This window comes from Ascaphus truei, chromosome 17, assembly GCF_040206685.1.
Source record: "Ascaphus truei isolate aAscTru1 chromosome 17, aAscTru1.hap1, whole genome shotgun sequence".
Taxonomy (NCBI): Eukaryota; Metazoa; Chordata; class Amphibia; order Anura; family Ascaphidae; genus Ascaphus; species Ascaphus truei.
The window spans coordinates 20,784,463-20,810,226 of NC_134499.1; the positions used below are offsets into that span (position 1 = coordinate 20,784,463).

The following is a 25,764-nucleotide window of genomic DNA, read 5'->3' on the forward strand; positions in this document are numbered from 1 at the left end:
CTTGAACGGTGAAGGCCTTATCTACAAAAGAGCCTGTGGCTCCCAAGTTCATGAAGGCCAGTGAAGACACAGAATGACCCTGCCAGGGGAGACAGATGAATAACATCACGAGGAAGGAGCAATGATATACGATGTGCCCAAAGATATTCCCCCAACCTTCTCTAGGCACTGGTTGTGACAGTAGGGGCAATGAGGCTCTTATAATAAAGGTTACACCTAGCCATTTCCTCTATCCGTCTGGAAGGATGTACAGGTTTTCCCTGTAACTCCAGCCTTCTGTGGCTAATCGGGCCAAATATAGCTAATAATGAATATATAGAGCCCTTTATTCTATGTAAAGTGTGTTGTGTTGAGCTGTAACTGTGTACCTCTTTGTTCCCTGGGCATGCCAGGCTGATAATATACGTATCCTGCCTGCAACTTTTCCTGTCTGCATGCCCAGGGATCTGGGTTTAGCTGGTTTCACGAGGGGGTTGAGGACAAAGGAGAGTGGGGATGGGCTGGCCTATCTGGGAGGCATTGTCTGCCCCAGGCAGGGAGGCGCCTTTCTCATCAAGAGATAGCAGGTAAGCATTGAGAACATGGGCAGGTAGGCACTGTTCTCATTGGCTGGTTTGTAATCCCTGCCTTTCTTATCTGGACCTCCCCATCACACCCCAGCCCATATTGGCCAACACTGGCGAGCCCTCATGCTGGGATTTGTGCCAGAAGCAGCATCCACGCTGTGATTGGTCACCACCCATTCCATTGTTTCCTATGGAGATGGGAATCTAGAAAAGGGGCGGCCGATCTCAGTTCCACAGATCATTCCTGGACTGGCGTATAGATGGACTGAATGGTGCACTCTGAGGTTGTGCCAGAAACACCTGAATCGTGGCTGCATGCTATTCCGAATGGGAGATTTAAAGTTGCTCTGCTGCGACTTGCATTGAGAGCTGCCTGGAGCTCCCGACAGGAGTGGAAGCAACACCAGGTAAGCCATTTCAGAGGCACCGGGTGTGATGATAAGGGCAATGTAGCTCTTCTAATAGAGTCAAAGCCCTATAGCGTCCCAATTAGATTGTCCCAATAGGCAAATGGCAGCTCGCGCATGCGCCTGTCAGCACGTCCTGGACAGCAATACCGGCTCCCTACCTGTACCGAAGCTGTGCGCAAACTGGGAAACTATAGAGCCTGTTACAAATGTGTTATTTAAATCAGTTATGCACGTATAGTACAATTGCAGTACAGTACATGCATCGATAAGTGGGGAAAAGGTAGTGCTTCACTTTAAGTACATTTTCAGTTTACATACATGCTCCGGTCCCATTGCGTACGTTAATACGGGGTATGCCTGTATGGTGCTGCAGTTCAATGCTATCTCTTAATTAGGAGCAGTCAACCCCTGAATGACAGTAACAGGCATCTCAAAATGTTCTTCCTCCCTATATGGAGAGCTTCTGAGAAGATACTTTATACGAACTGCAATCTCAATTTACACAAAGGTCTCTGTACAGAATCTGCTTTATGTGATGCTCTGCTGCTGCATGAACTGCTTGTCTGTAAGGATCCAACACCGGTTAGACACTGGCACAGTGACACTGCTCCCTCTCTGGAGTCCAGGCTGGAAAGACATCCTTTTAATATCATAATACAGCTATTTTCTGATTAGCTGACTTGCACGAAGGCTTCTCTTTTATCCTGCAAAGTGTAGTTTAAACGGGCATTACAGTATGCAGGGGGCTACATTTCCTTATCATACAGCGTAGCTTGTGCTCTGACAGGGACAGGGAGGCTGTGACAGAGGTACAGTAGGTGTTGTGTGTGTGTGAAGGGGGCGGGGTGGTGGGGGCACTGACCATGGATAAGCAGCGGGGCCACTAATATAGACACACAGGGACAAAGGCACTGACAGTGACACACATAGGGGCCGTCACTGACGGACACATAGAGGAAGAGACACTAACAGGGACGCACTGAGGAAGAGGCAAGGACAAGGACACACCAAGGTTAAGGCACTCAAAGGGGAACACAAGAAAAAGCACTGAGAGGACAACAGAGGGAGGGCACACTGACGGGGACACACAAAGCAAGGGACATTGGTAGGAACTCCCACAAAGGAAGGGACATTGACAGGGACACGCAGAGCTAGGGAGCACTGACAGGGACACAGAGGAAAATACCCGATCTGGGACACCGTGGGGGAACTGGTCATATGGTTTAGTCATCCTTGATACCAAATAATTTTGAGCATTTGTTTTCTCATCTTTCATCCTCCCTCGTATACATGTATTTCATACAATAAATGCAGACTGACTTTATATGACTCAGTAATATGGGGTCAGAAGCACTCATTTTTAGCATCAGATGTCCAATAGATTTCAATGGAGTCCAACTGATAAAAACCAGAACCAAAAAAAAAAAAATCTGATTTCTGTCCTTGGAGGTTGACATCTCTCTAAAACACTTTATAATAATCTTAAATTATGTTCAATTGTTATAGGACACTGGAGACTATGGGGCTTATTTAATAAAGTGAGCTGAAGGAGTCGCTCTGGAAACAACCACACTGAGTTTGAAGCAGGGGAACCTGGTTTAAATCCCATTGTCTGCTCCTTGTGACCTTGGGTAAATCACTTTATCTCCCTGTGCCTCAGGCACCAAAAACAAAGATTGTAAGTTATACGGGGGGCAGGGACCCGTGTCTGCAAAAATTATATGTGCAGCACTGTGTACACACACAGTACAATACAAGAAAAAATTAATTGTTATTATTATAAGTGCGATGGATGGGCTAACGCAGGGGTGCGCAAACTGGGGCACGCGCTGCACTTAGAGTCCCCGCGCTCTTTCCCAAAAGCATTTAAATTAAATGCCAGGGGACCGCGCAAGGCCTCTGTAAATTCTCTTACCTTGTCTTCGACAGCGGGTCGTGTGATGTCACGTTGCCATGGCAATGCGATGACACATGACCCCACATACAAGGTAAGAGGGGGCGGGGGGGCGCGAGTAGGGAGGGAGAGCAAACAAGGGGGTGCAGGGGGAAAAGTTTGCGCACCCCTGGGCTAAGGCACAGAGTCCCATACAAGTCAATGGTGTCTTCCGTGCGGTAGCACCGAATCAGCTCTATCACGCTGTATTGAGAATAAAATACAATCTGACATTTTTAGAAAAGAGAATGCCAGAAACGCATTGTTCCATGCTAAAAGCTGTAATTCCCGCCCTCTGATCAAAGGAATCCCAAGAGGACAGTTCCTGCGTTTACGCCGGAACTGTTCCTCGACGGAGGACTTTGTTCGCAGGGCGGATGAGATGAGGGGGAGATTTCTGTCAAGGGGATATACAGGTATGGATCTTGATCAGGCTTTTGATCTAGCTCTCTCTACCGATAGAGAGTCTTTGATCAACATGGATAAGAGCCAATCCAGACAAAAATGTCCCGTGGAGAACACTGATGCACCCTACTTCATCACGAGATACAGTGAGCAAGCAGGGGCAATAAAATCCATTATTTGGAAACATTGGGGTACATTATCTCTTGACCCGTTGATCCACAATATGGTGTGCTCCGGCCCTCGCGTGGTATTCCGCAAAGCAGCTACGTTAGGGAATACATTATCACACAGTATGTTATGGCCAAAGAAGTCAACTGGCAACATGTTTTCTTTGTTTCCTAAATTATTAGGCTCATACAAGTGTGGACGATGTAAAATTTGTCCTAACATGACTAAATCCACACATTTTTCCAACCGAGATGAGACACGCAGGTACAAAATCAAATCATTCATCACATGTCAAACAGGATGTGTCGTGTATCTATTGATATGTAAATGCAGCAAACAGTATGTAGGCCTCACTAGTAGAATCCTTAGGATTCGTATTCTGGAGCATTTGAGGCTGATACGTAATAAGGATATGCTGCATCCAGTATCAATACACTTCAACACCTGTCCATTGGGTTCAGTGGGATCATTACAGTGTATAGCACTTGAACATATCCCATTACCCCCACGGGGAGGGGATCGGATCAAACTCTTGCACCAGCAAGAAGCACACTGGATCTTTACGCTTAAAACACTGCAACCCAATGGACTGAACGTTGAATGGGACCTGCGTTGTTTCCTTTGACATCTGTACATTATACGATTCTGTTTTATTATTCAATATTATGCAATTAGATTAAATCATTGATTATTGTATTTTTTGCTCTGCCCTTGCGGTCATCCCTTCTCTTCCCTTCCCTTTCACCGTTGCCCCCCCCCCCCTTCCCCTGTTATTCTTGGACAATATATATATATATATATATATATATATATATATATATATATATATATATTTGAATCAGTTATATTATTCTCTTTGTGCTATATGAATATGACACTGAGATATAGCTGATATTTATTAGATATGACCTAATAAACTGTGCTTATAGTTTATTATATTTTTCCTAATATAGTCCAAGATGGCAGAATTTTGGTTAAATATTGCAAAGGTTGCTTTTTATATATCCCTGACAATACTTTACTACAACACAGCTTATCTGGCATTTTTAGTAATATAATTATGTGTGAACTAATGTCTGAAGATATATTGAGTCTAATGAATAAGATTTGATGTTTGCTGTATAGTGAAAAAAAGTAATGTATATCAGGGGTTAATATGCTAGTCCGTTTTCGCGGGCTTTTTTACTTTAAATGTGCAGGCTCAGACCACGTTTCACCACTCCAAGACGAAGCGCTGTTCTATAGCGTGAAACGCGTTGAGGGGGAGATCGTGGTGTAGCCGTGTGTTTGTGAGGTTTCAATAAAGTTTTTTCTACGAATCCGGAAGTACCTTTGATGTTTGTCACTGGCTGTGGTGCCGGAACTTCTTTCTTCCACGTCCTATCACGCTGTATTGACTAAGCCTGTGATCCAGATTAATTAAAGGACATTTGCATACGTAACAAGGCGTGAATTGTGTGTTAAGTAACCCTGCATTTACTAAAGCAAATAATGTTTTCTAACTAATTAGGACTTCATCATATTCACACAAGATTCACTAAGTAGCGATAAAGTTCACTTTGGGAAATAATACTATCTTATTAATTATTAAAGTTTGGCGTAAATTGACAATGCTTCAGTACTGAAAAAGTGCACACCTTTTTTAAGTTGTACAAGCATTGAGGGATTCACGCAATTATCAACAGTTCACCAAAAGAAACCATAGAAACACAATATTCAGTATCATTGTCTAAAGTCACTATACACATTACCCAGAAAAACACATACATGACAAGGTAAATAAAACCTATTTCTGTATAAATGTTCATTAGAAGTATAGATTATTTATGGATACTACAAGTGCATATACTGTATACAATATGGTTAAGGCAAATAATATCTAATAATAATAACTTTGTATAGCGCTTTTCTCCCAATGGGACTCAAAGCGCATTTCAATGACAGTATAGCGCGCGGTACGCAGCACAAAGCATTGTTACAGGCACAAGTCCCTGCCCCGTGGAGCTTACAATCTATGTTTTTGGTGCATGAGGCAAAGGGAGATAAAGTGACTTTCCCAAGGTCACAAGGAGCCGACACCGGGACTTGAACCAGGTTCCCCTGCTGCAAACTCAGTGCCAGAGTCAGTGCCTTTACTCACTGAGCCACTCCTTCAGCCAGTTGGAGGTTTGTTTGCTTATTATTGTGATTTTGAGATATGCTTGAGTTGTCCTGTACTTTTTGTTATCTGTCTGTGTGAGTGCTTCTGTGATTGACTGCGTGATTTGTGCGGTTGTAGTGTTTAGTGTGAGTGTGAAAGATGGAGGAGTGGCTGCTCGGAGTGTGAGGATGAGTGGGAGCTTCAAACTCAGTGTCGTTATCAGAATCAGTGTCTTCATAGTTACATAGTAAATGAGGTTGAAAAAAGACGTACGTCCATCAAGTTCAACCTATGCTAAATTTAGACAACAGATACTTTATCCTATATCTATACTTACTTATTGATCCAGAGGAAGGCAAACAAAAAAAACCCCAGTGTCATATCATCCAATGATATCTCATAAGGGGAAAAATAAATTCCTTCCTGACCCCAAGAATTAGCAATCGGATTAATCCCTCGATCAACATCCTTCCCATGTATACTAGCAGTCTTCACTCACTGAGCTACTCCTTCTCAGGTGTAATGTAGTGTTGTTATCAGTAAATGAATGCTGTACTTATTAACTTGTCCTGTGCCCTATAGACGCATGCTGCACTGTAAGTCTACATTTGAGGCACCCTGAAGGTCCTTATGACGTACGTGGTACTTCATCCCAATTTCACTGCAGATCACGATCAGCGCTGACTGTGCTATGTAACGAAGGGCCGGACCATCTCCTTCAGTTGATATCATGGCGATCACGTGATCAGCGCAATCGCATACATGTTTCAGATGTGCGGGAGGGGACTTGGCCACAGAGGTGGCATGACTCTTTGGTGGATAATGCCTCTAAAAAAAAATAAGGGGTTAATATACTCCGAGCAGTAGTTGACAGCAGCGATAGAGGAACATGCTCGTTTACAGCACAAGACAACAATACTTCATGTAATCAGTAGAGCATCCTTTTAAAATGTATTTCTATTTTCTCCGTGTGTACACAGATAATACCGATTTCTAAACCTGCTTTTATTTAGTTTTATTTGCTTTCATTCTTCAAAACTTTTTTTTCCTAACTTGTAAATCTCAAGTCTGAAAAAGGAGAGCAGTCTCTGCTGGCCCAGCTTCGGGCTGTGTGTATAAATACATGCACATATAGATTAGGTACATAGTAGGCTGTCTTGCTTTCCCCAAGAGTATGGAATGGAAACTGTTAATTGATGTCAGAACTGAAGGGTGATGTGGTGGTTAGGAGGAGCCATCTGTGAGTGACAGTTTTAGGGACTCTCTTGCTTACATATAAGATCAGCCCTGGGAAGAGGAACTTTCACAGAAATTAAAAAGCAGCACAATTTCATCTCAAGCCGGCTCCTGACCAACCATCACTCACCATGGATGATATTTACAAGGCAGCGGTATGTGATATGTTATGAACATTAATACTGGGATAATCCAACATGTGAATACTAAGAAATGTTACTTTTGAGCAATATCAGTCATTTGTTACAAAAATTATTACAGTATATTTATAACATACAGATGATGTTATATAGGTTGGATGCTACAATCATAAATTCCTAGCTAGTGTTCGTACAATGTGATTTTGTGGGTTTTCAGCCCAATTAGCGCAAATTAATTTTAACAGGCAAATTAATTATTATTGTTTTTTTAATTTTTTTTAGAAATAAAATTGTTTATATAGTAATTGTAAAATAGATAAAGGTAAGATCTTGACATTTAAAATGGGCTGTTGCAATGGTGAGAGATTAACCTATTCAGTACCTGAAGGATCTTCAATTCTGGATTATGGATATTTAACACTACAAATGCCAAAGCAAGCAACTTTGAAGAGGTTAGGATAAACCCTTTTTGATAAACACTTCTTTGAAAAAATATGTCCCCCACATAGACTTGTTTTAATTGTATAAACACTGAATAATTAATTATATAGAAATTACATAGCAACAAGACCAGTGCACATGCTGCCAAAATAACATTTGATTAACTATTAATTGTTATTGATCTTTAGAAAATGCAACTCTAATTCAATTGAATATTTAAATTCACTATCAATGGTTAACAATGTGAAATAACTAATGCAATCATTTGTACATTCATTTTAATATATCTTTATATAAAATACTAATATACCATGCAACAGACAAGTATTAAGCAAGCACAAGAGAAAATAATTTAGATACAGTACTTCAATGGTTCAAAAGGTTTGTCTTTTAATAATTGTGTTTAGTTTGGCCTTTGGCCCTGGGGGGTGGGGGGGCGGGAGGGGGTTGAGGGTGAGGAACCAAGGGGGGAGAGGTGGACAGCATCCCCCCTCACCCAGTCATAGCAGTCATTTTAATGTTCAGTACTGATCCAAATCTTGTTTGTGTCCTTTCAAATTAAAAATCAAATAATTCCAAAATGCAACACATGTTGTTAAGTCAATTTGTTATCATATCTTATTAGGCATAAGAACAAGGAGGGAGAGAAGGAGAGAGGGAGAGAAGGAGAGAGGGAGATCATTATAATGATTTTTGTGAAATCACAAAGTTAGGCTTTTGCCATACAAGTTCCGTACAAGTCCAAATTATTATATAACAATATTAAAAAATAGAAATGTAAAACTGCTGGAGGGTTTTATAGTGACGTGTGACAAAACAAGGGTAAATAATGGTCATTTCGAGGAGATATATTTAGAATAATTGAAGTGGTACTATGGCTCTTATTCTGTAAAGTGTGATAAGCACAGATAATGTGCTATCACATGAAAAGCCCCATTGACTTTAATGGGTCTTTTCCTGCGATAGCATGTCATCTGTGCTTATCACACCTTACAGAATAAGGGCTTAAATCAATACATTCCACATAATAAAAAGGATAACTGACTATTCCATTTCATTGCAGATACAAAGGGTATCTGCTTTTGAGAACTCTTGCTATGCAAGAACTCTTAGTTTAGCTGTAACAATGAACATACAAAGCCAGTGTTGAACAGCTGTTTCCTCCATGTGAAGTGTATGCCTTGATTCAGGGCTTTGCATGAGTTCTACAGGACACATTGGAGAAGAATTCCTTAAATCATTTGTGCCGGCTGTACTATATTTCCAAAGTGTCACCAGAGATTAGGCTATGGTTATCACCTTTGTTTAAATATATTGCTTGGGTAGGGGAAATTACATTCTTATCACATTGGAGTCATTTAAATCTGTATCCCTGTCATTTCCCTGTTGTATTCTCTGTGTGTTCCCTTGTATTCATTTTAGTAATCCACATTTAGTCAGTATAGTTTCAAGACTATATAAGTAAAGAAAATAAATCCAATGTTATTAGTACATTAGGGTGTAAATTTCGTATTTGAATTAGAATTTACAACTTTGACAAGTTAGATTCAACTTTAAGTATGGGAACAAAATCAATACATTGTAAGTTGAACTCAACGCAGAATTCCATCTATCACAAAAACTAGCACATGAATAGGTTTAAATATTAATATTGATACATATAACCTGTCAATTAATTTAACCCCACAGTGCCAGAAGAACCCTTCTAGTATTTACAGGGTTAATAGAGTTTCTATCTTTCTGCATAAATCAACACTAATTATCATTACACTAAAAGTACACAATGCTGGTTATTTTCACCAGCATCTTATCCCTTAGCCTTTATTAAATGCCCACAATATTCCTTCAGTATTTCTTATTTCCATTTTGATGAAGACAAACTGTAACTTCAATTTCTATTAATATATTTATGACAACGTATATGAGATATTTCTCAGGACAACATTGATTATTTTTACTTTCATATTTAATTGTTATTCCTAGTAAATGTTTCAGATACAAGATAATATTTACTTATCCTCCTTTTTGTTACAATTTGCCCACTGTGATAACATATTCAGTTAATTTATCTCAAACTTAATTGAGATGAAAGGGACAATCTATGTTTTATTAGTACTAAACAGATTGGTACAGAAGCAAATCATATTACAGAAATATGATTTCACTATAGAATACAGTGAACTTAATACCTGCATCCTCGTGTCTACACTGCATCATGTCTACATAAGGTGCTGCAAAAGCACAGCTAATTTTGGTAAGAAATTTGAGGTTCACTGACAATGCTAATAATGGAGCCAAGCATAAGTGTGAAGATAAAAGGCCTAAGGCTAAATGCCAATGCTGCTGAGTAGGTAGGAACAATCAAATACCTTGTCTTTATCTCCCCTATCTCTGCTCCTCCATGTTAAAAATAGCCGCCATGCTACAAGGATTAGGTTACTTCAAACACACAAAAGTAGCAACGAGCATGTGCCTTTTAAACTTGTGTATAGCTTATTCAGTTTCTAGGCATTCAGTTAGCATGCCAAAACAATGAAATAGTTACTGTGCAGCTGTTTTTCATCTCAAGCAAATATGACAGATCGTATTCTCATTTCAGTGTTAAATGCTGAAGGATGATCATGCTGCTATTATAGTACTCAATTGTTAACATATAATCCTCTGTCTTTTTAGAGTCTTATTAACCGCTTCTGTGTATAGGAGGTCACTCTGGTGCTTAAGTAACGTTACTTACTTGAGTAAGTAAGGTTCTATTTACTAGAGTCTCCTGGCTGCAAAAACATGGGCAAAATGGGTATATAAAACAGCACCAGATTGATCAAAGAAAAGGAATGGGATTGTTCCTTTGATACATCTTGTCCCAATTTTGCATTCGAGAGACTTTAGAAAATAACTGCCATAGTGGGATACCTCTAAAATCACTGTAACTTGTTGCTATGTTACACATTTTCTGCCATTTATTGTTGTTATTAAGGAACTTAAACTCAAAACTGTGAAAAGTTCATGACAATGGAATATCCAGATCCACCGCTTCTCAATGCTTAAGAAAAGCATACAGCCACCCATTTAGTGGGGTGAAACGGGCAGTGATTTTATTGAAGCCTAAATAAGTGCTTTAAACCAAAATCTTAAACAACATATGACACTGTGATTAGCTTGCACACTAAAACCACGTTTTAATGGCACGTTTACCGTATGCAACCTATATTAAGCAAACACCACGTTAGCAGTGTGGCAACGATGTATAACCACCTAGGGCTAATCACTCTGGGTTATATTGGAGTAGTTGGGTTATATTGGAGTAATTAAAACACCAGCTGATGGGCAGTGCTGACCATGTGATCACTACTGTTTTAGTAGTAGTATTTTATTGTGTATGTATTTCAGTACATGTTCAGTATGTACAGTATGCAGTGCTCTGGAGTAAATACAATATTTTTTTCATTTCAAACACAGTGGACTAAACATACTATATAATATGATATTATACAATAGTACCTACAGATATTAATGTTAACATTGATACAAGGAGTAACAATGAATACTTTATTTTGGATGTTTTGTAGAGATGAAGCCTAAAGTTCATGGCTCTCACTGGGTAAGGCTGCGGCCCCGCTGGCGCTGACCGCGCTCAAGCTTGGAGAGCGGCGATGTCACCAGCTCTCCAAGCATAAGTGCAAGGTGTCCTGGCTATTTTGTAAACGCGTGCGGGGTGGGCGTTGGGGGCTTGTTGTGAGCGCGTCATGTTCACTTTTTTTTGTCTCCCCAATCGTCAAGCTTGGGAGAGCGTGGCACGCGAAAAGTCGGGACGGGACGGTCAGCACGCTCAGCGTTAAGCTTATAACCCTACGGGCTTGCTGCCTTGGTGAAATGTACAGTATATATCTTTTTATGAGTGCAATTGTAAATGGGAGTTTCCATGAAATTTCACCAGCAAAAAGGAAAGGGTTCTTTACAGTAAGGGCAGTTAAAATGTGGAATTCATTACCTATGGAGACTGTGATGGCAGATACAATAGATATCTTCAATAAAAGGTTAGACTTCTTTTTAGACAGGAAAGGTATACAGGGATATACCAAATAAGTAAACATGGAAAGGATGCTGATCTAGGGAGTAATCTGATATTTGGAGTCAGGAAAAAAAATATTTTTCCCCTTATGAGATCTCATTAGATGATATGTCACTGGGGATTTTTGTTTGCCTTCCTCTGGATCAATATACTGTAAATAAAAATATAGGATAAATATCTGTCGTGTAAATTTAGCATAGGTTGAACTTGATGAACGTATGTCTTTTTTCAACCTCATCTACTATGTAATATACTATGAAAAGGCCCTATTTGCTAAGCAGTACTGGAAAGTGTTTTATGGACATTGTTAATACCTTTCATGGCAAAAAAAGTTAAATATTATGTTACTATTATATAAAAGCAGTGCTATTCCATAAACGCTATGTACATACGTGGGTGGTGCCACGCAAATAAACATATACATACATAATACGTCCAGTGCCAGTGACACCTAACTGAATATTCACTTGAATGGGTGTCTTCCAACACCATGTAGTGTCTTATGGAACAGCATTCATTGTCTAATATTGCCATATTCTATTGTATGCCAACATATCGTTTCTAGGTCTGAAAAGGAGATACAGCTTAACCCCGTTATAATGCGATCCGTTACAACGCGAATCCGCTTATAACGCGATGCTAGCCTGGCTCCCAATTTTGGTATTTATGAATATTTTACAACACGATTATTGGCATCTTAAATACTTTATTGTACAATGCATACAATTGTATATTATTTGTAACGCGATCCACTTATAAGGCGATGTGATTCTTTGGACCCCCAAGCACAACGTTATTAGGGTGTTGAGCTGTATCTGTATATGGTATTTTGGGAAGAGGATACTGTTACTTCTTTAAAATAGTTCAAGTGAATAAAGAACAAACTCAGATTATTCTGCTTTGCTTTGTCTTTTTATAGGTTGAACAACTTACTGAAGAGCAGAAGAATGGTCAGTATAATTGGCATCGTCTATCAACCTTCCAGCTTGTTTTCATTCATTCTTTTTAACACACTAGTTTCACTTACAAAGTACATATATATATATTTTTATTGAAAATGTCTAATTTTCCTTTTCTATCTCAATTACATATATCCCTTTACAATCTGAATATAAATGGCAGGGAAAGCAAATAGATGCTGTATATAATCTAACCAATTTAACGAATGAGCCTCTTACTTTTAATAAATTAAATGAAAACTCTCCCTCCAAGAGTAGACGAGTGTGTAAGGCTGACAGAAATATGTAGTCGTTTTATTATATTCACACCAGGGATTTTGTGCACCCACAGTTTGCCTCTATAGTAAGGTAACTATGATACTGGCTTTGGCCAGCTATTAATTGCACTACTCACAAAGGCATATGTTTTATTTAACCCCTTCAGGGCTTTCTTCCATTTTTCACTAGTCCAAGGGACAAAAATTACATATATTCAGTGTAGATACCTGCAATTCAGTTATGCCTTGACGTTGACTGCAGGGTTTAACTAAATAACCCTTATTCATGAGTTCACTATTTTAGTTGAGCTTAATTGGTAGGAGCGCAGGAATCGTTCCTTTTTTGTTTTTCTATATGTAGGGCCTATCTTTTAACCAGCAGCAAACGTCTATAGGGAGGAGCGCGGTAATGTGTACAGTCCTATGCAACGTGAAGCCGGTACAGTAAGTGGGTATAACCAGACATTAAAAAGGTTATGGTGCACTGTAGTGCAAGCACTGTTTGCTAAGTAATAATGGGGAAAGACCGGGCCTCAGATTTGTCTGAGATGCAAATGCACCACAAGTGGTATTTTTATTTGCTGTACACTGTACAGTTGAGGGTTTTTGTCACCTTTTTTTTTACCCACCATAAAAAAAAAATTTAACTTCTGCTTTTTCTACAGAATTCAAAGCAGCTTTTGATATTTTCGTGCAAGATGCAGAGGATGGCTGCATCAGTACAAAGGAATTGGGGAAAGTCATGAGAATGCTTGGGCAGAATCCCACACCCGAAGAACTACAGGAAATGATAGATGAAGTGGATGAAGATGGTAAGCATATCTATTAGCACTTTAGTTGCAGCAGCAGCAGTTACTAACATATTATGCTTTTTTTAGCCGTCTGGGGAACATGTGTTGCTGCAATACATACCCCTGTTGCTGCAAAACATAATATTGACTTTGTATGAATTTGTTTCAATGTATGAAGATGCTTTATTCCAATTTTGCTCCTCCTGTATTAGTGAGTTTTTAGGGAGCGAGTATAGGAGGAGTTAGGGGAACAGAATATTAAAATGAGATGTATCAAGATTTGTGCCTAAAACTGGCCCAGTTTCCATTTTTCTATGCGTCAAATAAATCTGTGAGTTCGGTGTTAACCTCTGCTCCCAAGAGACCTAATGTAAGAGTACAGATTCACAAGCTTCATACATCTGTACTTTGTACAAATGAATGCAGAGCTCAACAAAGTTTACATTTGCACAGATGCAATTTACAAAATGTGTATACTACCTTTTGCTAAAAATACATGATTCATTTGTGTAGTGTTTGTTAGATCTTTGAGATATTTGACCGTAAAAATCTAATTTTGGGCTGAAGAAGGATCATTTTTATGAAGATTGTATTCTCAATATGAATGGAAATATATTGTGTTTAATGATTTGCCTTCATATACAGCAAAAAGTGTTTAGCCTAAAATAGAAGAAATACTGAAATGTTATCCATGGAACGTTGCAGATCACCGGGAAACGTAGTAGAATCACCATGGAGACAGTTTATGGGGCAAAGGTTCACACTTCTATGTTACCTAACCTTTTGTGTAAGGTGCTCTGAAACAGGGGTGCGCAAAGAGGGGGGTGCGCCCCCAGGGGGAGCTGAAGAATTTTTATGGGGGGGGGTGCAGCAGCTACATAGGCCCCACACTCTCCCCCAATGCATTTAAATCAAAAGCCGGGGGGACACCACGAGGCCTCTGCAGCTCCTACCTGATCTTCGGTGATGCGTCGCCATGGTAACCGGCGTCATTTGGGTCACGTGACGTCACATAACGGCAACGTCACATCACATAACCCCGCTACGTCATTTGACGCCGGAGCCGAGGAGGAGGGGTGGCGTGAGCCGGGAGGTAAGCAGGGAAGGGGGGCGCAGGTTAAAAACTTTACGCACCCCTGCTCTGGAACACCCTGTTAAATTACTCAGTCACATCTAATCACTGGCTTTAAATAGCAAGAACTAACCAGCCTCCTTTGCTAGTTGGAAAATGCTAAATCCCCATCCACCATTCTTCCTCTTCCATATCGTTTAAGTACACGTGACAAATTTTGTTCATGAATGAATATAATTTCATATGTGTACACATATGATTTAGTATTTGTGCACACAACTTTGTAAAAAAGAAAAGAAAAATGTAAAACACACCTTTATTGTAATAAAACATGCACAGCAACATAGTAGTAAAGGTTGAAAAAAAGATATGTCCATTGGTTTCAACCAATGCTAAATTGCAACTGAAAAAAGCAAATGGAAAACATACTGTAGGTAGCATTATATATTTTATTGGATCAACAATGGCTAACAGTGTAAACGTTTTGAAGCCTCACTGTGTTCTTCTTCAGGTGTAGTAGTTATATCAATTCTATGGCAATTGTGTGGAAAATTTCTTTCGCAATTTTTGTGTATTCGCCTTAAATATGTTTTTTAAATAGTAATCTTATCACCTTTTTAGATTATGACTTTTTTTTTAGCGAGAACTCTCCTAGTTTGGATATTTTAGAATCTCTTCATTGCAACACTTTCTACAAATTTGTATTTGGAGTTGCACTAACCTAGCATTTTCAACTTCAGGAAGTGGCACTGTAGACTTTGATGAGTTCTTGGTTATGATGGTCCGGTGTATGAAAGATGACAGCAAAGGAAAATCAGAAGAGGAATTATCTGACCTTTTCCGGATGTTTGACAAGTAGGTGATAATATAATCTGATTAAACCCTATAGAAATAATTATTATTTCTTGGGGTACTTTCATATAGTATGCAGCAAGATTATGTTCAGATCAGATTCTGCAACCTATTTTAGCACAATAATTTTGAAGCACCTCCAAGAGGTTGTAGGTTTTTTTTCCACTATATATCGTTGAGTTGAAATAATAAGAAGGTGCTAATGAGCAAGCTACAACACATTGCTTTCAGTCCTTTTGATTAATGAATGTATTAAAAAGTCATACAACAGTAGAATTAGAGAACCGTTGAAAAGAATAACAGCGTCCTCTAATGGTATATGGTATATACTCTGTAAACTACATTGCTTCATCTTTTATAAGGTAAGGAGCGATGCGTTGTGAAAGCCAGCGGCAGGATGTTCAATACGTCTCTAGTGATTTCGCACCATTGATCTCGATTTAGGGCAGCTTTTGGGCTCGGCTACTGTGAAGTAGAGCGGTTTGAGGTCTTGCGCCACCTGGTTCGACCACGTTTTCTTTGGAGCATTTTGGTCCACTTTCCAACCTATGGGTCGTGTGATGTTGAGGCGCTGGTATGGTACAGTAGTCTGGTGATGTCCTTTCAGCAGATGTGGCCAAACCACCTAAGTCTTTGTCGCTTAATGCAGGGGGCGCAAACTTTTTTCCTTGCGCCCCCCTGCTGGCTGTCCCCTCACTCCCGCGCCCCCCCCCCAACCCCAACTTAACCCGCGCACCGGCGTAGTGACATCACGTTGCCATAGCAATGTGACGTCCCATGACCTTGCAGCGTCATTTTGACGCCGCGTTGCCATGGCGACGCAGGGAAGAAGCCGCCGGAGCCACGGTAAGTTCGGTTTACAGAGGCACTGCAGCTCCCCTGGCACTTAATTTAAGAGCCTTCGGGAAGTGCGCGGAGCCTCTGTAAATCCCGCGCCCCCCCGTCAGCAGTCTCGCGCCCCCCTGGGGGTCGCACCCCCCCAGTTTGCGCACCGCTAGCTTAATGTACTGGTCGATTGTGGATTGGTTTTGATAGGCTAACCATACATCTTCATTTTTTCATCGGTCTCGTAGTGTAATATGGAGTATGTTACGTAGACATCTTAGTTGGAATCGTTCAAGTAGGTTCATATCGCTTTTGAGTAGTGTCCATGTTTCTGAACCATACAGTAAAATGGTGCGTATTGAGGCGTTAATGGAGCTCCTCTAATGGTAGCACAACCCTGGTTCTACTTTGTATTTATTTACATACTATTAAAATAAAGGTTAACACAGTAGGCTCAAACAAAAAATTAGGAAGTATTGGGAAGGCAATCGAGTGTCTGATGGAAAACCCAGAAATAGTTGTGCACCAATATTAGAAGAGGGGTAATTAAAAATATACCATGGGTTAATACTTAAGGTAATCCCCCTCCCCTTTTTGTCTGCAACAATCTAATAAAAGTGAGGGATAATTCCTTATGTTTGAAAACTCATTCATGTATCAACCATGTAGCAGGGATGAAGTTGGATCTGCAAAAATTAGGAAAGATTGGCAAGGCAGTTGGAGATGCAAGAGTATGATCTCAAATATGTGGCTATAATGGATGCACTTCCCCTGACAAAGCTCTCAAGTGAGCAAAATGCGCAGGGCATCATGACGCAGTGATGTAATTTAGGAAGTAGAAGGCATGCTATTCTGGAACCACAGGGCCACACGCAGGATATGAATGAGGCCAGGTAGCTGAACTAGCCCCCCTTTGAAAAGCACACCAAGTCCTTTTATATTTTCTTAACTTTATTGGGGAACTTTATTCACAGAAATAAAAGGTGCTTGTAGATGATATTGTGTGGGGAGAGAGTGCTTCTCTAGGTGAAGGTGCTTTGGTATTGGGGGAAGGTCAAAACGGATTGTCTTGCAAGGGAGTGTAGGGAAGAAAGGTGTACTCACTCGGGCTGCAAGTAGAGAAAGGAAGTGTGGTATTCCTGTGAAACAGGAACAGTCTCCGGACCAAGCTAACTGTGAGCAAAGACAGGGGAGTTGGGTTGATCCAACCTCAGCTAGGAGGATTGGAAGGTTGCCAGGGCAACCAACTACTTGCTGTGTGGAGAAGGGAATGTGGCAATAATGTAGCAGCTTCTACCTACACTGAGAGTCACAGAGCAGGGAAAGCATTCAACTAAAATTAAGGAGAACTAGCAGTAAGAGAGCTGCAAGGGGAAACAGAAAAATTCAACAATCCTGTTCCAGGACACATGCACTGTTAGTAATCTGTGAAGGTTTAGTTTCACCCACTGGCAAGGCATAGCATAGCACAGTTAGTATGAGCATTTAGTCTCCAGAACTCTCATTAAGAAAGTGCAATTCACCTCTGCCTACTTTGGATTTTAGGTACATACGGAAATCTCTGCAATTAGAAGCCATTATAGACACTTATTTGGGATCATACTCTTTTTCAGCTCCAACTGCCTTGCCAATCCTTCCTAATTTTTAGTCTGAGCACAATTGTTTGTCATCACATTTTATAATTTTATTGTTAGTCTACTGTGTTAGTCTTTTTATTAATAGTATGTAAATACATGCTAAGTTTTATATAGCCCAGTGTTGTGCCCCATTAGTGCATTGTTCATTAGAGTACGTTGTTATTCTTTAACGATTCTCTAATTCTACTGTTGTATTACTTTCACTGCACAGGCAGCCCCCCTCTGCTACAGTCTTGTGACAAATGGGCACAACACCATACTTTAATGACTAAGTTTTTATTACCAATATTTACCTGTTGAACGGTGTTATTCTTCACTATTCTATTAAACAAGTCATATGCGATGTATGCACTTCAGTGGTCTCTCTCTCTCTATGCTATAGCACTTTAACTCTGTTGTATCAACATACTGTAGTTTTAAAATGTGTAGAACATGTACAATCCTTCTCACAATTGAATAACCATCCACACATGTTGCACCACACATCTAGAACTCTCTCGTTCTCAATGTCCACCAAGCACCTTCTGACTCTAAATCAAATTCAATTTGAAAATGCACCATTTCAATTAGGTGTTTAATTAGTCCCGGATGACCACTACTCATAAAATTAGTGTATGCTGTTTATGATGGTAAGAAAATATCCCAGAGCGAAAAAAATAAAAATAAAACCCTACATACAAATACATCACGTAAGCCCAATTTCCTAAACTAGATAAAGCTGACCTAGACTAACGTATAGCCCAATAACACAAGATGAACTACTAGAGGCAATACAATTACTGAGATATGCCAAAGCCCCTGGCCCAGAGGGGTTCCCAAATGTATGTATTTTTTTTAAATATGCCACCCTCCTAGTCTTATATATGCGAAATATCTTTAATGCTGCAATAAACGACATACAGTTTCCCTCATCCAGGATGCAAGCTAAAATCTCCCTAATTCATAAAAATGGGAAAGACCCAGTAGAATGTGGAAGCTATAAGCCCATCTCATTGATCAACTTTGATTTCAAGAGCTTTGCAGACATTCTTGCGAACAGGTTAAATGAATTTATGCTCAAACTAATCCACGGAGACCAAGTTGCTTCATCCCTGGCCGCCAAGCAGCCGACAACACATGACGAATAATTGATCTTATGTACATTGCCCAAAACTCCAAATTTCAGTCGATACTGCTTTCCTTTGATGCTGAAAATGTCTATGAATGTGTAGATTGGACCTACTGTATATGTTCTCCACTTTAGAAGGCTTTAGCCTAAAAGGTAACGTTCTCCTGGGAACCATAGCCATCTACGCAAAGCCCACGGCCAAGATAAACTAACTAGGCCTACCCTCTGACACAATACACATCCAAAGTGGAACCAGACAAGACTGCCCTTTATCCCCCTTACTTTTTGCACTCTGTATATAACCTTGAGCAGAACACATCAGACTGAACCCTAACATTTTCCGTATTCCCGTGGGTGCAAACCTCTACAAAGTCTGTCTGTATGCAGCCAATATCCTCCTGTCTCTTTCCAGGCCCCTAGATTCCCTCTCAAACCTGTTTAAGGAACTAGAGGGGGTAAGCTCAGGTGAGTACCTCACTAACCATAATAGTAACCAGTGAGTATGTTGGCATGTGTACATGGGCTGTGTATACTCTATAATACCGTACTACTATTATGGTTAGTGGGGTACTCACCTGACCTTACCCCCTCTAGTTACATACTAGCAGCATTCATCTCAGCATAAATATTTATGCTGCTCTGCTATATATTTCCATATTAAAGTGACTATCACTGCTTGGACGTTGGAACGCTAACCCTACTTTTGGGAAACTACATATATATAGCATATTTTATCCTACTAGCTGCTATCTCCCCCTTTTTAGGGGTGTATATATCTCTTTACGGACTCTCTATTTATTTGGAGCTGAGAATATATTGTGACATATCTAGACTAAGAAATCAGCTGGAGATTCTGGTTCTTACATCACATCATTAGATCCTGGAGTCTAACATACAGTACTACTCCCTGATTACTACTAAGGTCTGTCACAAGGAGCATATCTCCCTTAGGCCTCGTCCATGGTAAGCGCTTGCTCGCTGAAGCGTGCTGACGCTCGCTCATGCTTGGCACTGAGCCCCTACAGCCGCAATTAGAGCAGCTTTAGTAGGGGCTCGCCTATGCTTCCACAAGCGCAGGTTTTAGCAGATTTTTAAATTCATGCGCTTGCTGGAGCGCAGGGCCGGTCACATGAGCGGTTCGCCCAATGAGGGCGAACCAGCTCCGTGACGTCACTGGCCCGCCCCCGGCCTGCCCCTTGATGGCGCGCAGGGCAAGCAACCGCAAGGCCAGGGAAAGCACCCGCTTTCCCTGAGCCTCAGCGCGCCTCAGCACGCCAGCAGGGAGCCTGGCCGAGGCCTTAGAGACAACAGCTTCTATTAAATGTTGTGTTTTCTGTCCAAATGTATTTTATTTTTATGATTGCCTAATAAAGGTTATATTTTAAATAATACAGACATCACAATATTGAGTGCTGAATACAGGGGCCCTTTCTCTCTCTCCTGTTTCTACAAGAATTTGTTTCTCATTCAATTTGCTACTAGCACCTTATCCATACCAATTATTAAACTGTAGCAAGAGCACCGTCCCCTACCCTATCTCCCCCCCACCCACTACATAAATCAGAAGCAGTCAATAGTAATATGCCCAAAGAAAACTTTAAACTGTTGTCCCTTCATTTCAACTTTAAATAACAGGATCCATTAATTATTTAGACATCCAGCTTACCAACTCCTACAACTCACTATACCAATCAAACTTCCCACCCTTACTGAAAAAAATCAAATCAGATTTAAATAACTGGTCACAATTCCAAAGATCATGGATCGGACATATGAATGCAATAAAAATAGATTTGCTATCTAGGATTCTCTACCTCTTTTCAAACGTTACCTATCCCAATCAGACACGCAGATATAAAAGATTTACAAACCAAAGTCTCACAATTCATATGGAACTACAAACAACCTAGAATTAAAAAACAGATCCTGCACCAACCCTCATATGCAGGACACCTTGCTCTACAATTCTTTTTAGCATACTACACAGCCGACCAAACTAGCCAGACGGTTATGTGGCATAGTGACACAACACAGAAAATCTGGGTCGTAATTGAAGGCCTGGCATCCACCCCACTTCACATCGACAAATTCCTCTGACTGCCAGACCTCTTCTATGTTAACTTCCAGCTCTCGTTCCAACTGTCAAACATTCTCTAAAACCCTGGAAACTTATGTGATATAAACATGGCCTTACATCTAAAAATCCCCTGCTCATCCCACTTACCGGGAACCCTGACTTCCTCCCTGGGCTGAGTATAAGATCTGGCCCTCCAAAATGCCTAGAGAGAAGCAACCACCTCTGGGGAAAAAAGGCAAAATTATCTCTTTCACCAAACCCTCCTCAATTCACATTCCGCAGCCTTTAAACTCTGGTCCAAAGAGTTGTAAACAATATCACATACCTACATGTAACCCGAAATCCATGGGCATCCCTTCTTAATCAACCAATCCAGGGTGCACCAAAACACGCTAATAAGCTGATAATGCACATCACTACAGCCGCAAGATGTACTATAGCCCAATTCTTGAACAAAAAGCAACTACCAACCATATCACAAATCATAGAAAAAATCTGGTACATTTACCAAATGGACAAACTAACAAGTATACTTGTGCGAAGTTCCCAAAAACATGGGAGCCGTGGAGGGGATAGACTAATGACCCATAGCACATTCTTCCTGCCACTTTGAAGGAGCCTACTCAATGTCCTAAAGCCTCTACATCACTTTTGAAACTGTTGTTACCTATGTAGTCGAGACTATCAATCACGCAAAAGAACACTTAATGAACCAACTATTTTAGAATACATGATTTATACCTGGTATTCCCCCCTCTCCACATCCATTCTGTTTTTCTGTATTCCTCCTCCCCCATATGTTTAATGAAAAACTCAATAAACTTCAAGTAAAAGAAACAATTAGTGTATGCTCTTATACACACTCAAACCAATGCACTCAAATTTACTCCTTGTGTTTTGGTTAGTCTCTCCACATGCCAATTAGTATTGGGAAAGGGGATCCTTTCTCCCAATGTGTTGATGCACTTATCATGTCTGTATTATTATATTCCATGTATTGTAATGCTAGAACAATTGTATAGCTCTGTGTAACTGGTTAGCACTATAAAAAACGTATATACATATTAAGGGGCCAATGCAGAGAACTGCGAGAATGGCCATTCGCCATACTTTAAACTCTCCATCTTTTTGGCGGATTCCCCTCGCAGTATGCAGGAAAGTGCGCATATCTGGGAGAGGAATCCGGCAGAGAGATGGCGAGCCCTATAGTGTCATTGCTGTGCATGCCAATAAATATATGGAACTGAAGGGGTTACTGGTGTATTATTTAGTTATATATATATATATATATATATATATATATATATATATATATATTGTGGTTAGCAGGGATGGGTGCAGTGTGTATCAATCCGAGCCAGGAAAAGGGACAGATTTTTTTTCTATGTCCCTTTTCGCCGCTCAGCACCACTTTCTTGTTGGCGGAGCGATTTTAAGAAAATCTCTCCATTTTATAGCCGCGATCAGCGCCGAGATGCTGATCGGGGCTACTAGAATACAGCGGGGTTTTAAATTGGCGAGATATTGCATCTCACCACCCGCGCGGCGAGATTTTTCTCACGCCAAAAAAAACCGCCGGATTTTCCTCATCTCGCCAGTTTTTCGCCATTTACTGAATTGCTGTAGGCATATTTGGCAAAAAACTGGCGAGATAGGGCTTCTCGCCGCTTTCTGCATTGGCCCCTAAGTCACATATTAAAATGGCAGATGTGTCCTACTTATCAGAATAAACTTCATGTTATTAAAAAAATAGAAACCTTTATATTAACAAAACTGTAATACTTTGCAGAAATGCCGATGGCTATATTGACCTTGAAGAGTTAAAGCGTATGCTAGAAGCTACTGGAGAGACCATCACTGAAGATGATATTGAGGAATTGATGAGAGATGGGGACAAAAATAATGATGGCAGAATTGATTATGATGGTAGGTAACACAGTTGATATATTTTTTCATGTTGGAAAGAATGCTGCTGCTTTTGTGTGGTAATATTTTATTGCAATGTTTATTTTAATTTGATATAATTAATATTCAGATTAATTTTACACCTATCGTGTATTTATTTGGTCTGTTGGGACAATGTTATCTTAGAAACAATTTTAAATTAATAATTTAATAATTTGTGTTACTCAAAGTAGAACATTACAGGCGTAAACCTTGAAAACAATTATCAAATTTGTATAACACTTCAGAAAGTTTACTGCTACCTACTCTTTATAGAAATGGTATTTCACAACAATTGGGAAAATGTACTTTTTTATTTAATATAAAATTGCTAGAATGGTCCCTCACTTATATATTTTTTTTTTAACCACCTCAAGAAATTTTCAGAGAAAGGCACAGAAAATGAACATATATTTAGTATTTCACTTTCATTGGGGAGTAAGTGCTGCCTGTCCACTAAGAAACAAACAAATCAAAGATCGCTACCCCGACAAACATCTACTATACGTTGGAATAGGGGTGCTCAACTCCAGCCCTCTAGGCCCCCCAACAGGTCTGGTGTTAAGGTCAAAGACTGAGCCACTGATTGAGCCACCTGTGCTTAATCTGGGATAGCCTTAAAACCTGACCTGTTGGTGGGGTCTTCAGGACTGGAGTTAAGCACCCCTGCATTGGAACTCCAACTACTAAAGATATATTTTTCGCAATTACTAGTACATGGGCCTCTTAGAAAAGTTGCCTACAAAATGGAAAAGTGACTCTATATGATATTGACTACATTTGACCAAATCCTGTATAGCAGCTGTTATCTCAGATCTTGTAAATGACAATAATGCAGCTCATTTAATTTCTGTGCTCTCTTTTTTTGCTCTTGATAAAAAGGATTTTCTAAAAGGATGATTTGGGGTTGTATTTTTTTTGTTTTTTTGCAGAATTCCTGGAATTCATGAAAGGAGTTGAATAACTGTGAGACAAAGTAAAGCGAACAAACCCGTAAAAGAAAGGAGTTGCCATTCACTTAATTCAAGAGTGAAGAATGTATGCCGAACGCCATCAAAAGGAAGAACAATGCTACCAAACACTATGCATATTTAGTTATTACTGACATTATCCCAATTGTATATGTTAATTTATTTGCTTTTTGTTAAAGTTACTTTTACCTTTTAGTATCAAGAAGTAAATACCAAATCCAGAAGCTATGGTATGGACATGCAGACATTTAAAAATGTATGGTATTTTATAAAAGGATAAATGATTACTGCAGTTGCATTACATTTTGTTGTGAGTTCATTTAAGCACTGTTACCATTTATTGCCCAGAAGTGCCATTCATTTTATTTAGAAATACAGATCGACCCCGTTATAACGCGATCCGTTACAACGCGAATCCGCTTATAGCGCGATGCAAGCGTGGCTCCCAATTTTCGTATTTATGAATACTTTACAAAACGATTATTGGTGTCTTAAATACTTTATTGTACAATGCATACAATGGTACATTATTTCTAACGCGATCCGCTTATAGCGCGATGTGATTCTTTGGACCCCAAGCACAGCGTTATACGGGGGTTGAGCTGTATTTGCTAAATGTTAACTGGCAACAAATGTTATTAGTAGGTATATGACTTTGACATTTAAATGTATTTCTTTATGAATTGCTAATAAACTGATTTGCGAGATACTTATACTTAAATGTTGTCAATTGCACGCAGATATGGCATATATAGTTCAAAGTTCTTGTAGCCGTATTTGTCCTGGAGAAAAGTAGATTCAATATACAGTAAACTCTGGCTATCACGGCACCCTCTGGGAATTGTGGGTGCCGTTATATCAAGTATTCCGTTATAAAGAGAGTTCATTTTATAAGAGGGTGTAAAAAAACCAGACATGTCAGTGCTGCCACTTTAATCAAAATATTGAAAAATAAAGAACAATTTACATACGCAGCATAAATAACCCACATTGTACTCACGCATCAAAACATTCCTGCTTACACCTTTTTCTAAATTTTTAACTATGTCAAGTTTATCGGCAATGCTTAGGGTAGTTCTTCGTTTCTCTCCAGTCGTTACTTTGTCAATCTTAGGAGCCATTGTTGAGGGGTGCACAAGTTACTGTATGCTACCAAATATGTTTTACTGCCACTGCTGCTGCTTAGCTCGGGAGATGCCGCACCACCGGTCCTGGGACAGCTGGGAGAGTTGTCCCGGCTCTTCCCCCCCCCCCCCCGGCGGCCGAACCCCGGTTGAAAACCGTTGCTTTAGATAGACATTTCCGCTAGTTAGAATGCCGTTATATCCAGAGTTTACTGTACTGTAGGTAGTGATACCATTTAGTGCACCAACATTAGCGTTCATCTATGAGATTTACCTATGAGGATTCAAAAGCTCTGTATACTATACCTCCATCTATGTTGAACTCCAATGTTGGTCCAGTAAAATGTATCACAGCCTACATCGAATATATGGAATATGATATAGTTATGTACATATTCTAATCACTGATGGTAATTTCTCAATTGTAAATTGTAATCTAAATGACTAACAAGAACATCAAGAAAAAACATTAGCCATCCCCAGCAGGTCATGCTGTTTTTTGTTTTTGTTATTTGTTTTTTAAACAGCAATTTCACCCTCGTTCTTTTCCACCACATTGATTTTTTTGGTGAAGACTATGAATTGGGGGATGGGGTGTTCCTCCAGAGCTGCACCGCACTATTTACCCCTTGTTGCTTG

General features: G+C 39.9%; 1 protein-coding gene across 1 annotated transcript; it reads left to right on the forward strand.

Annotated features, from left to right (window-relative positions):
- Nucleotides 1-6,858: 6,858 nt before the first annotated feature.
- Nucleotides 6,859-24,710, forward strand: TNNC1 (troponin C1, slow skeletal and cardiac type). Its single transcript, XM_075574253.1, has 6 exons — nucleotides 6,859-7,013; nucleotides 12,428-12,458; nucleotides 13,390-13,536; nucleotides 15,328-15,442; nucleotides 22,876-23,012; nucleotides 23,963-24,710. The coding sequence occupies exons 1-6, from the start codon at nucleotides 6,990-6,992 to the stop codon at nucleotides 23,992-23,994; spliced, it is 486 nt and encodes a 161-aa protein (XP_075430368.1). The 5' UTR covers nucleotides 6,859-6,989; the 3' UTR covers nucleotides 23,995-24,710.
- Nucleotides 24,711-25,764: the final 1,054 nt, after the last annotated feature.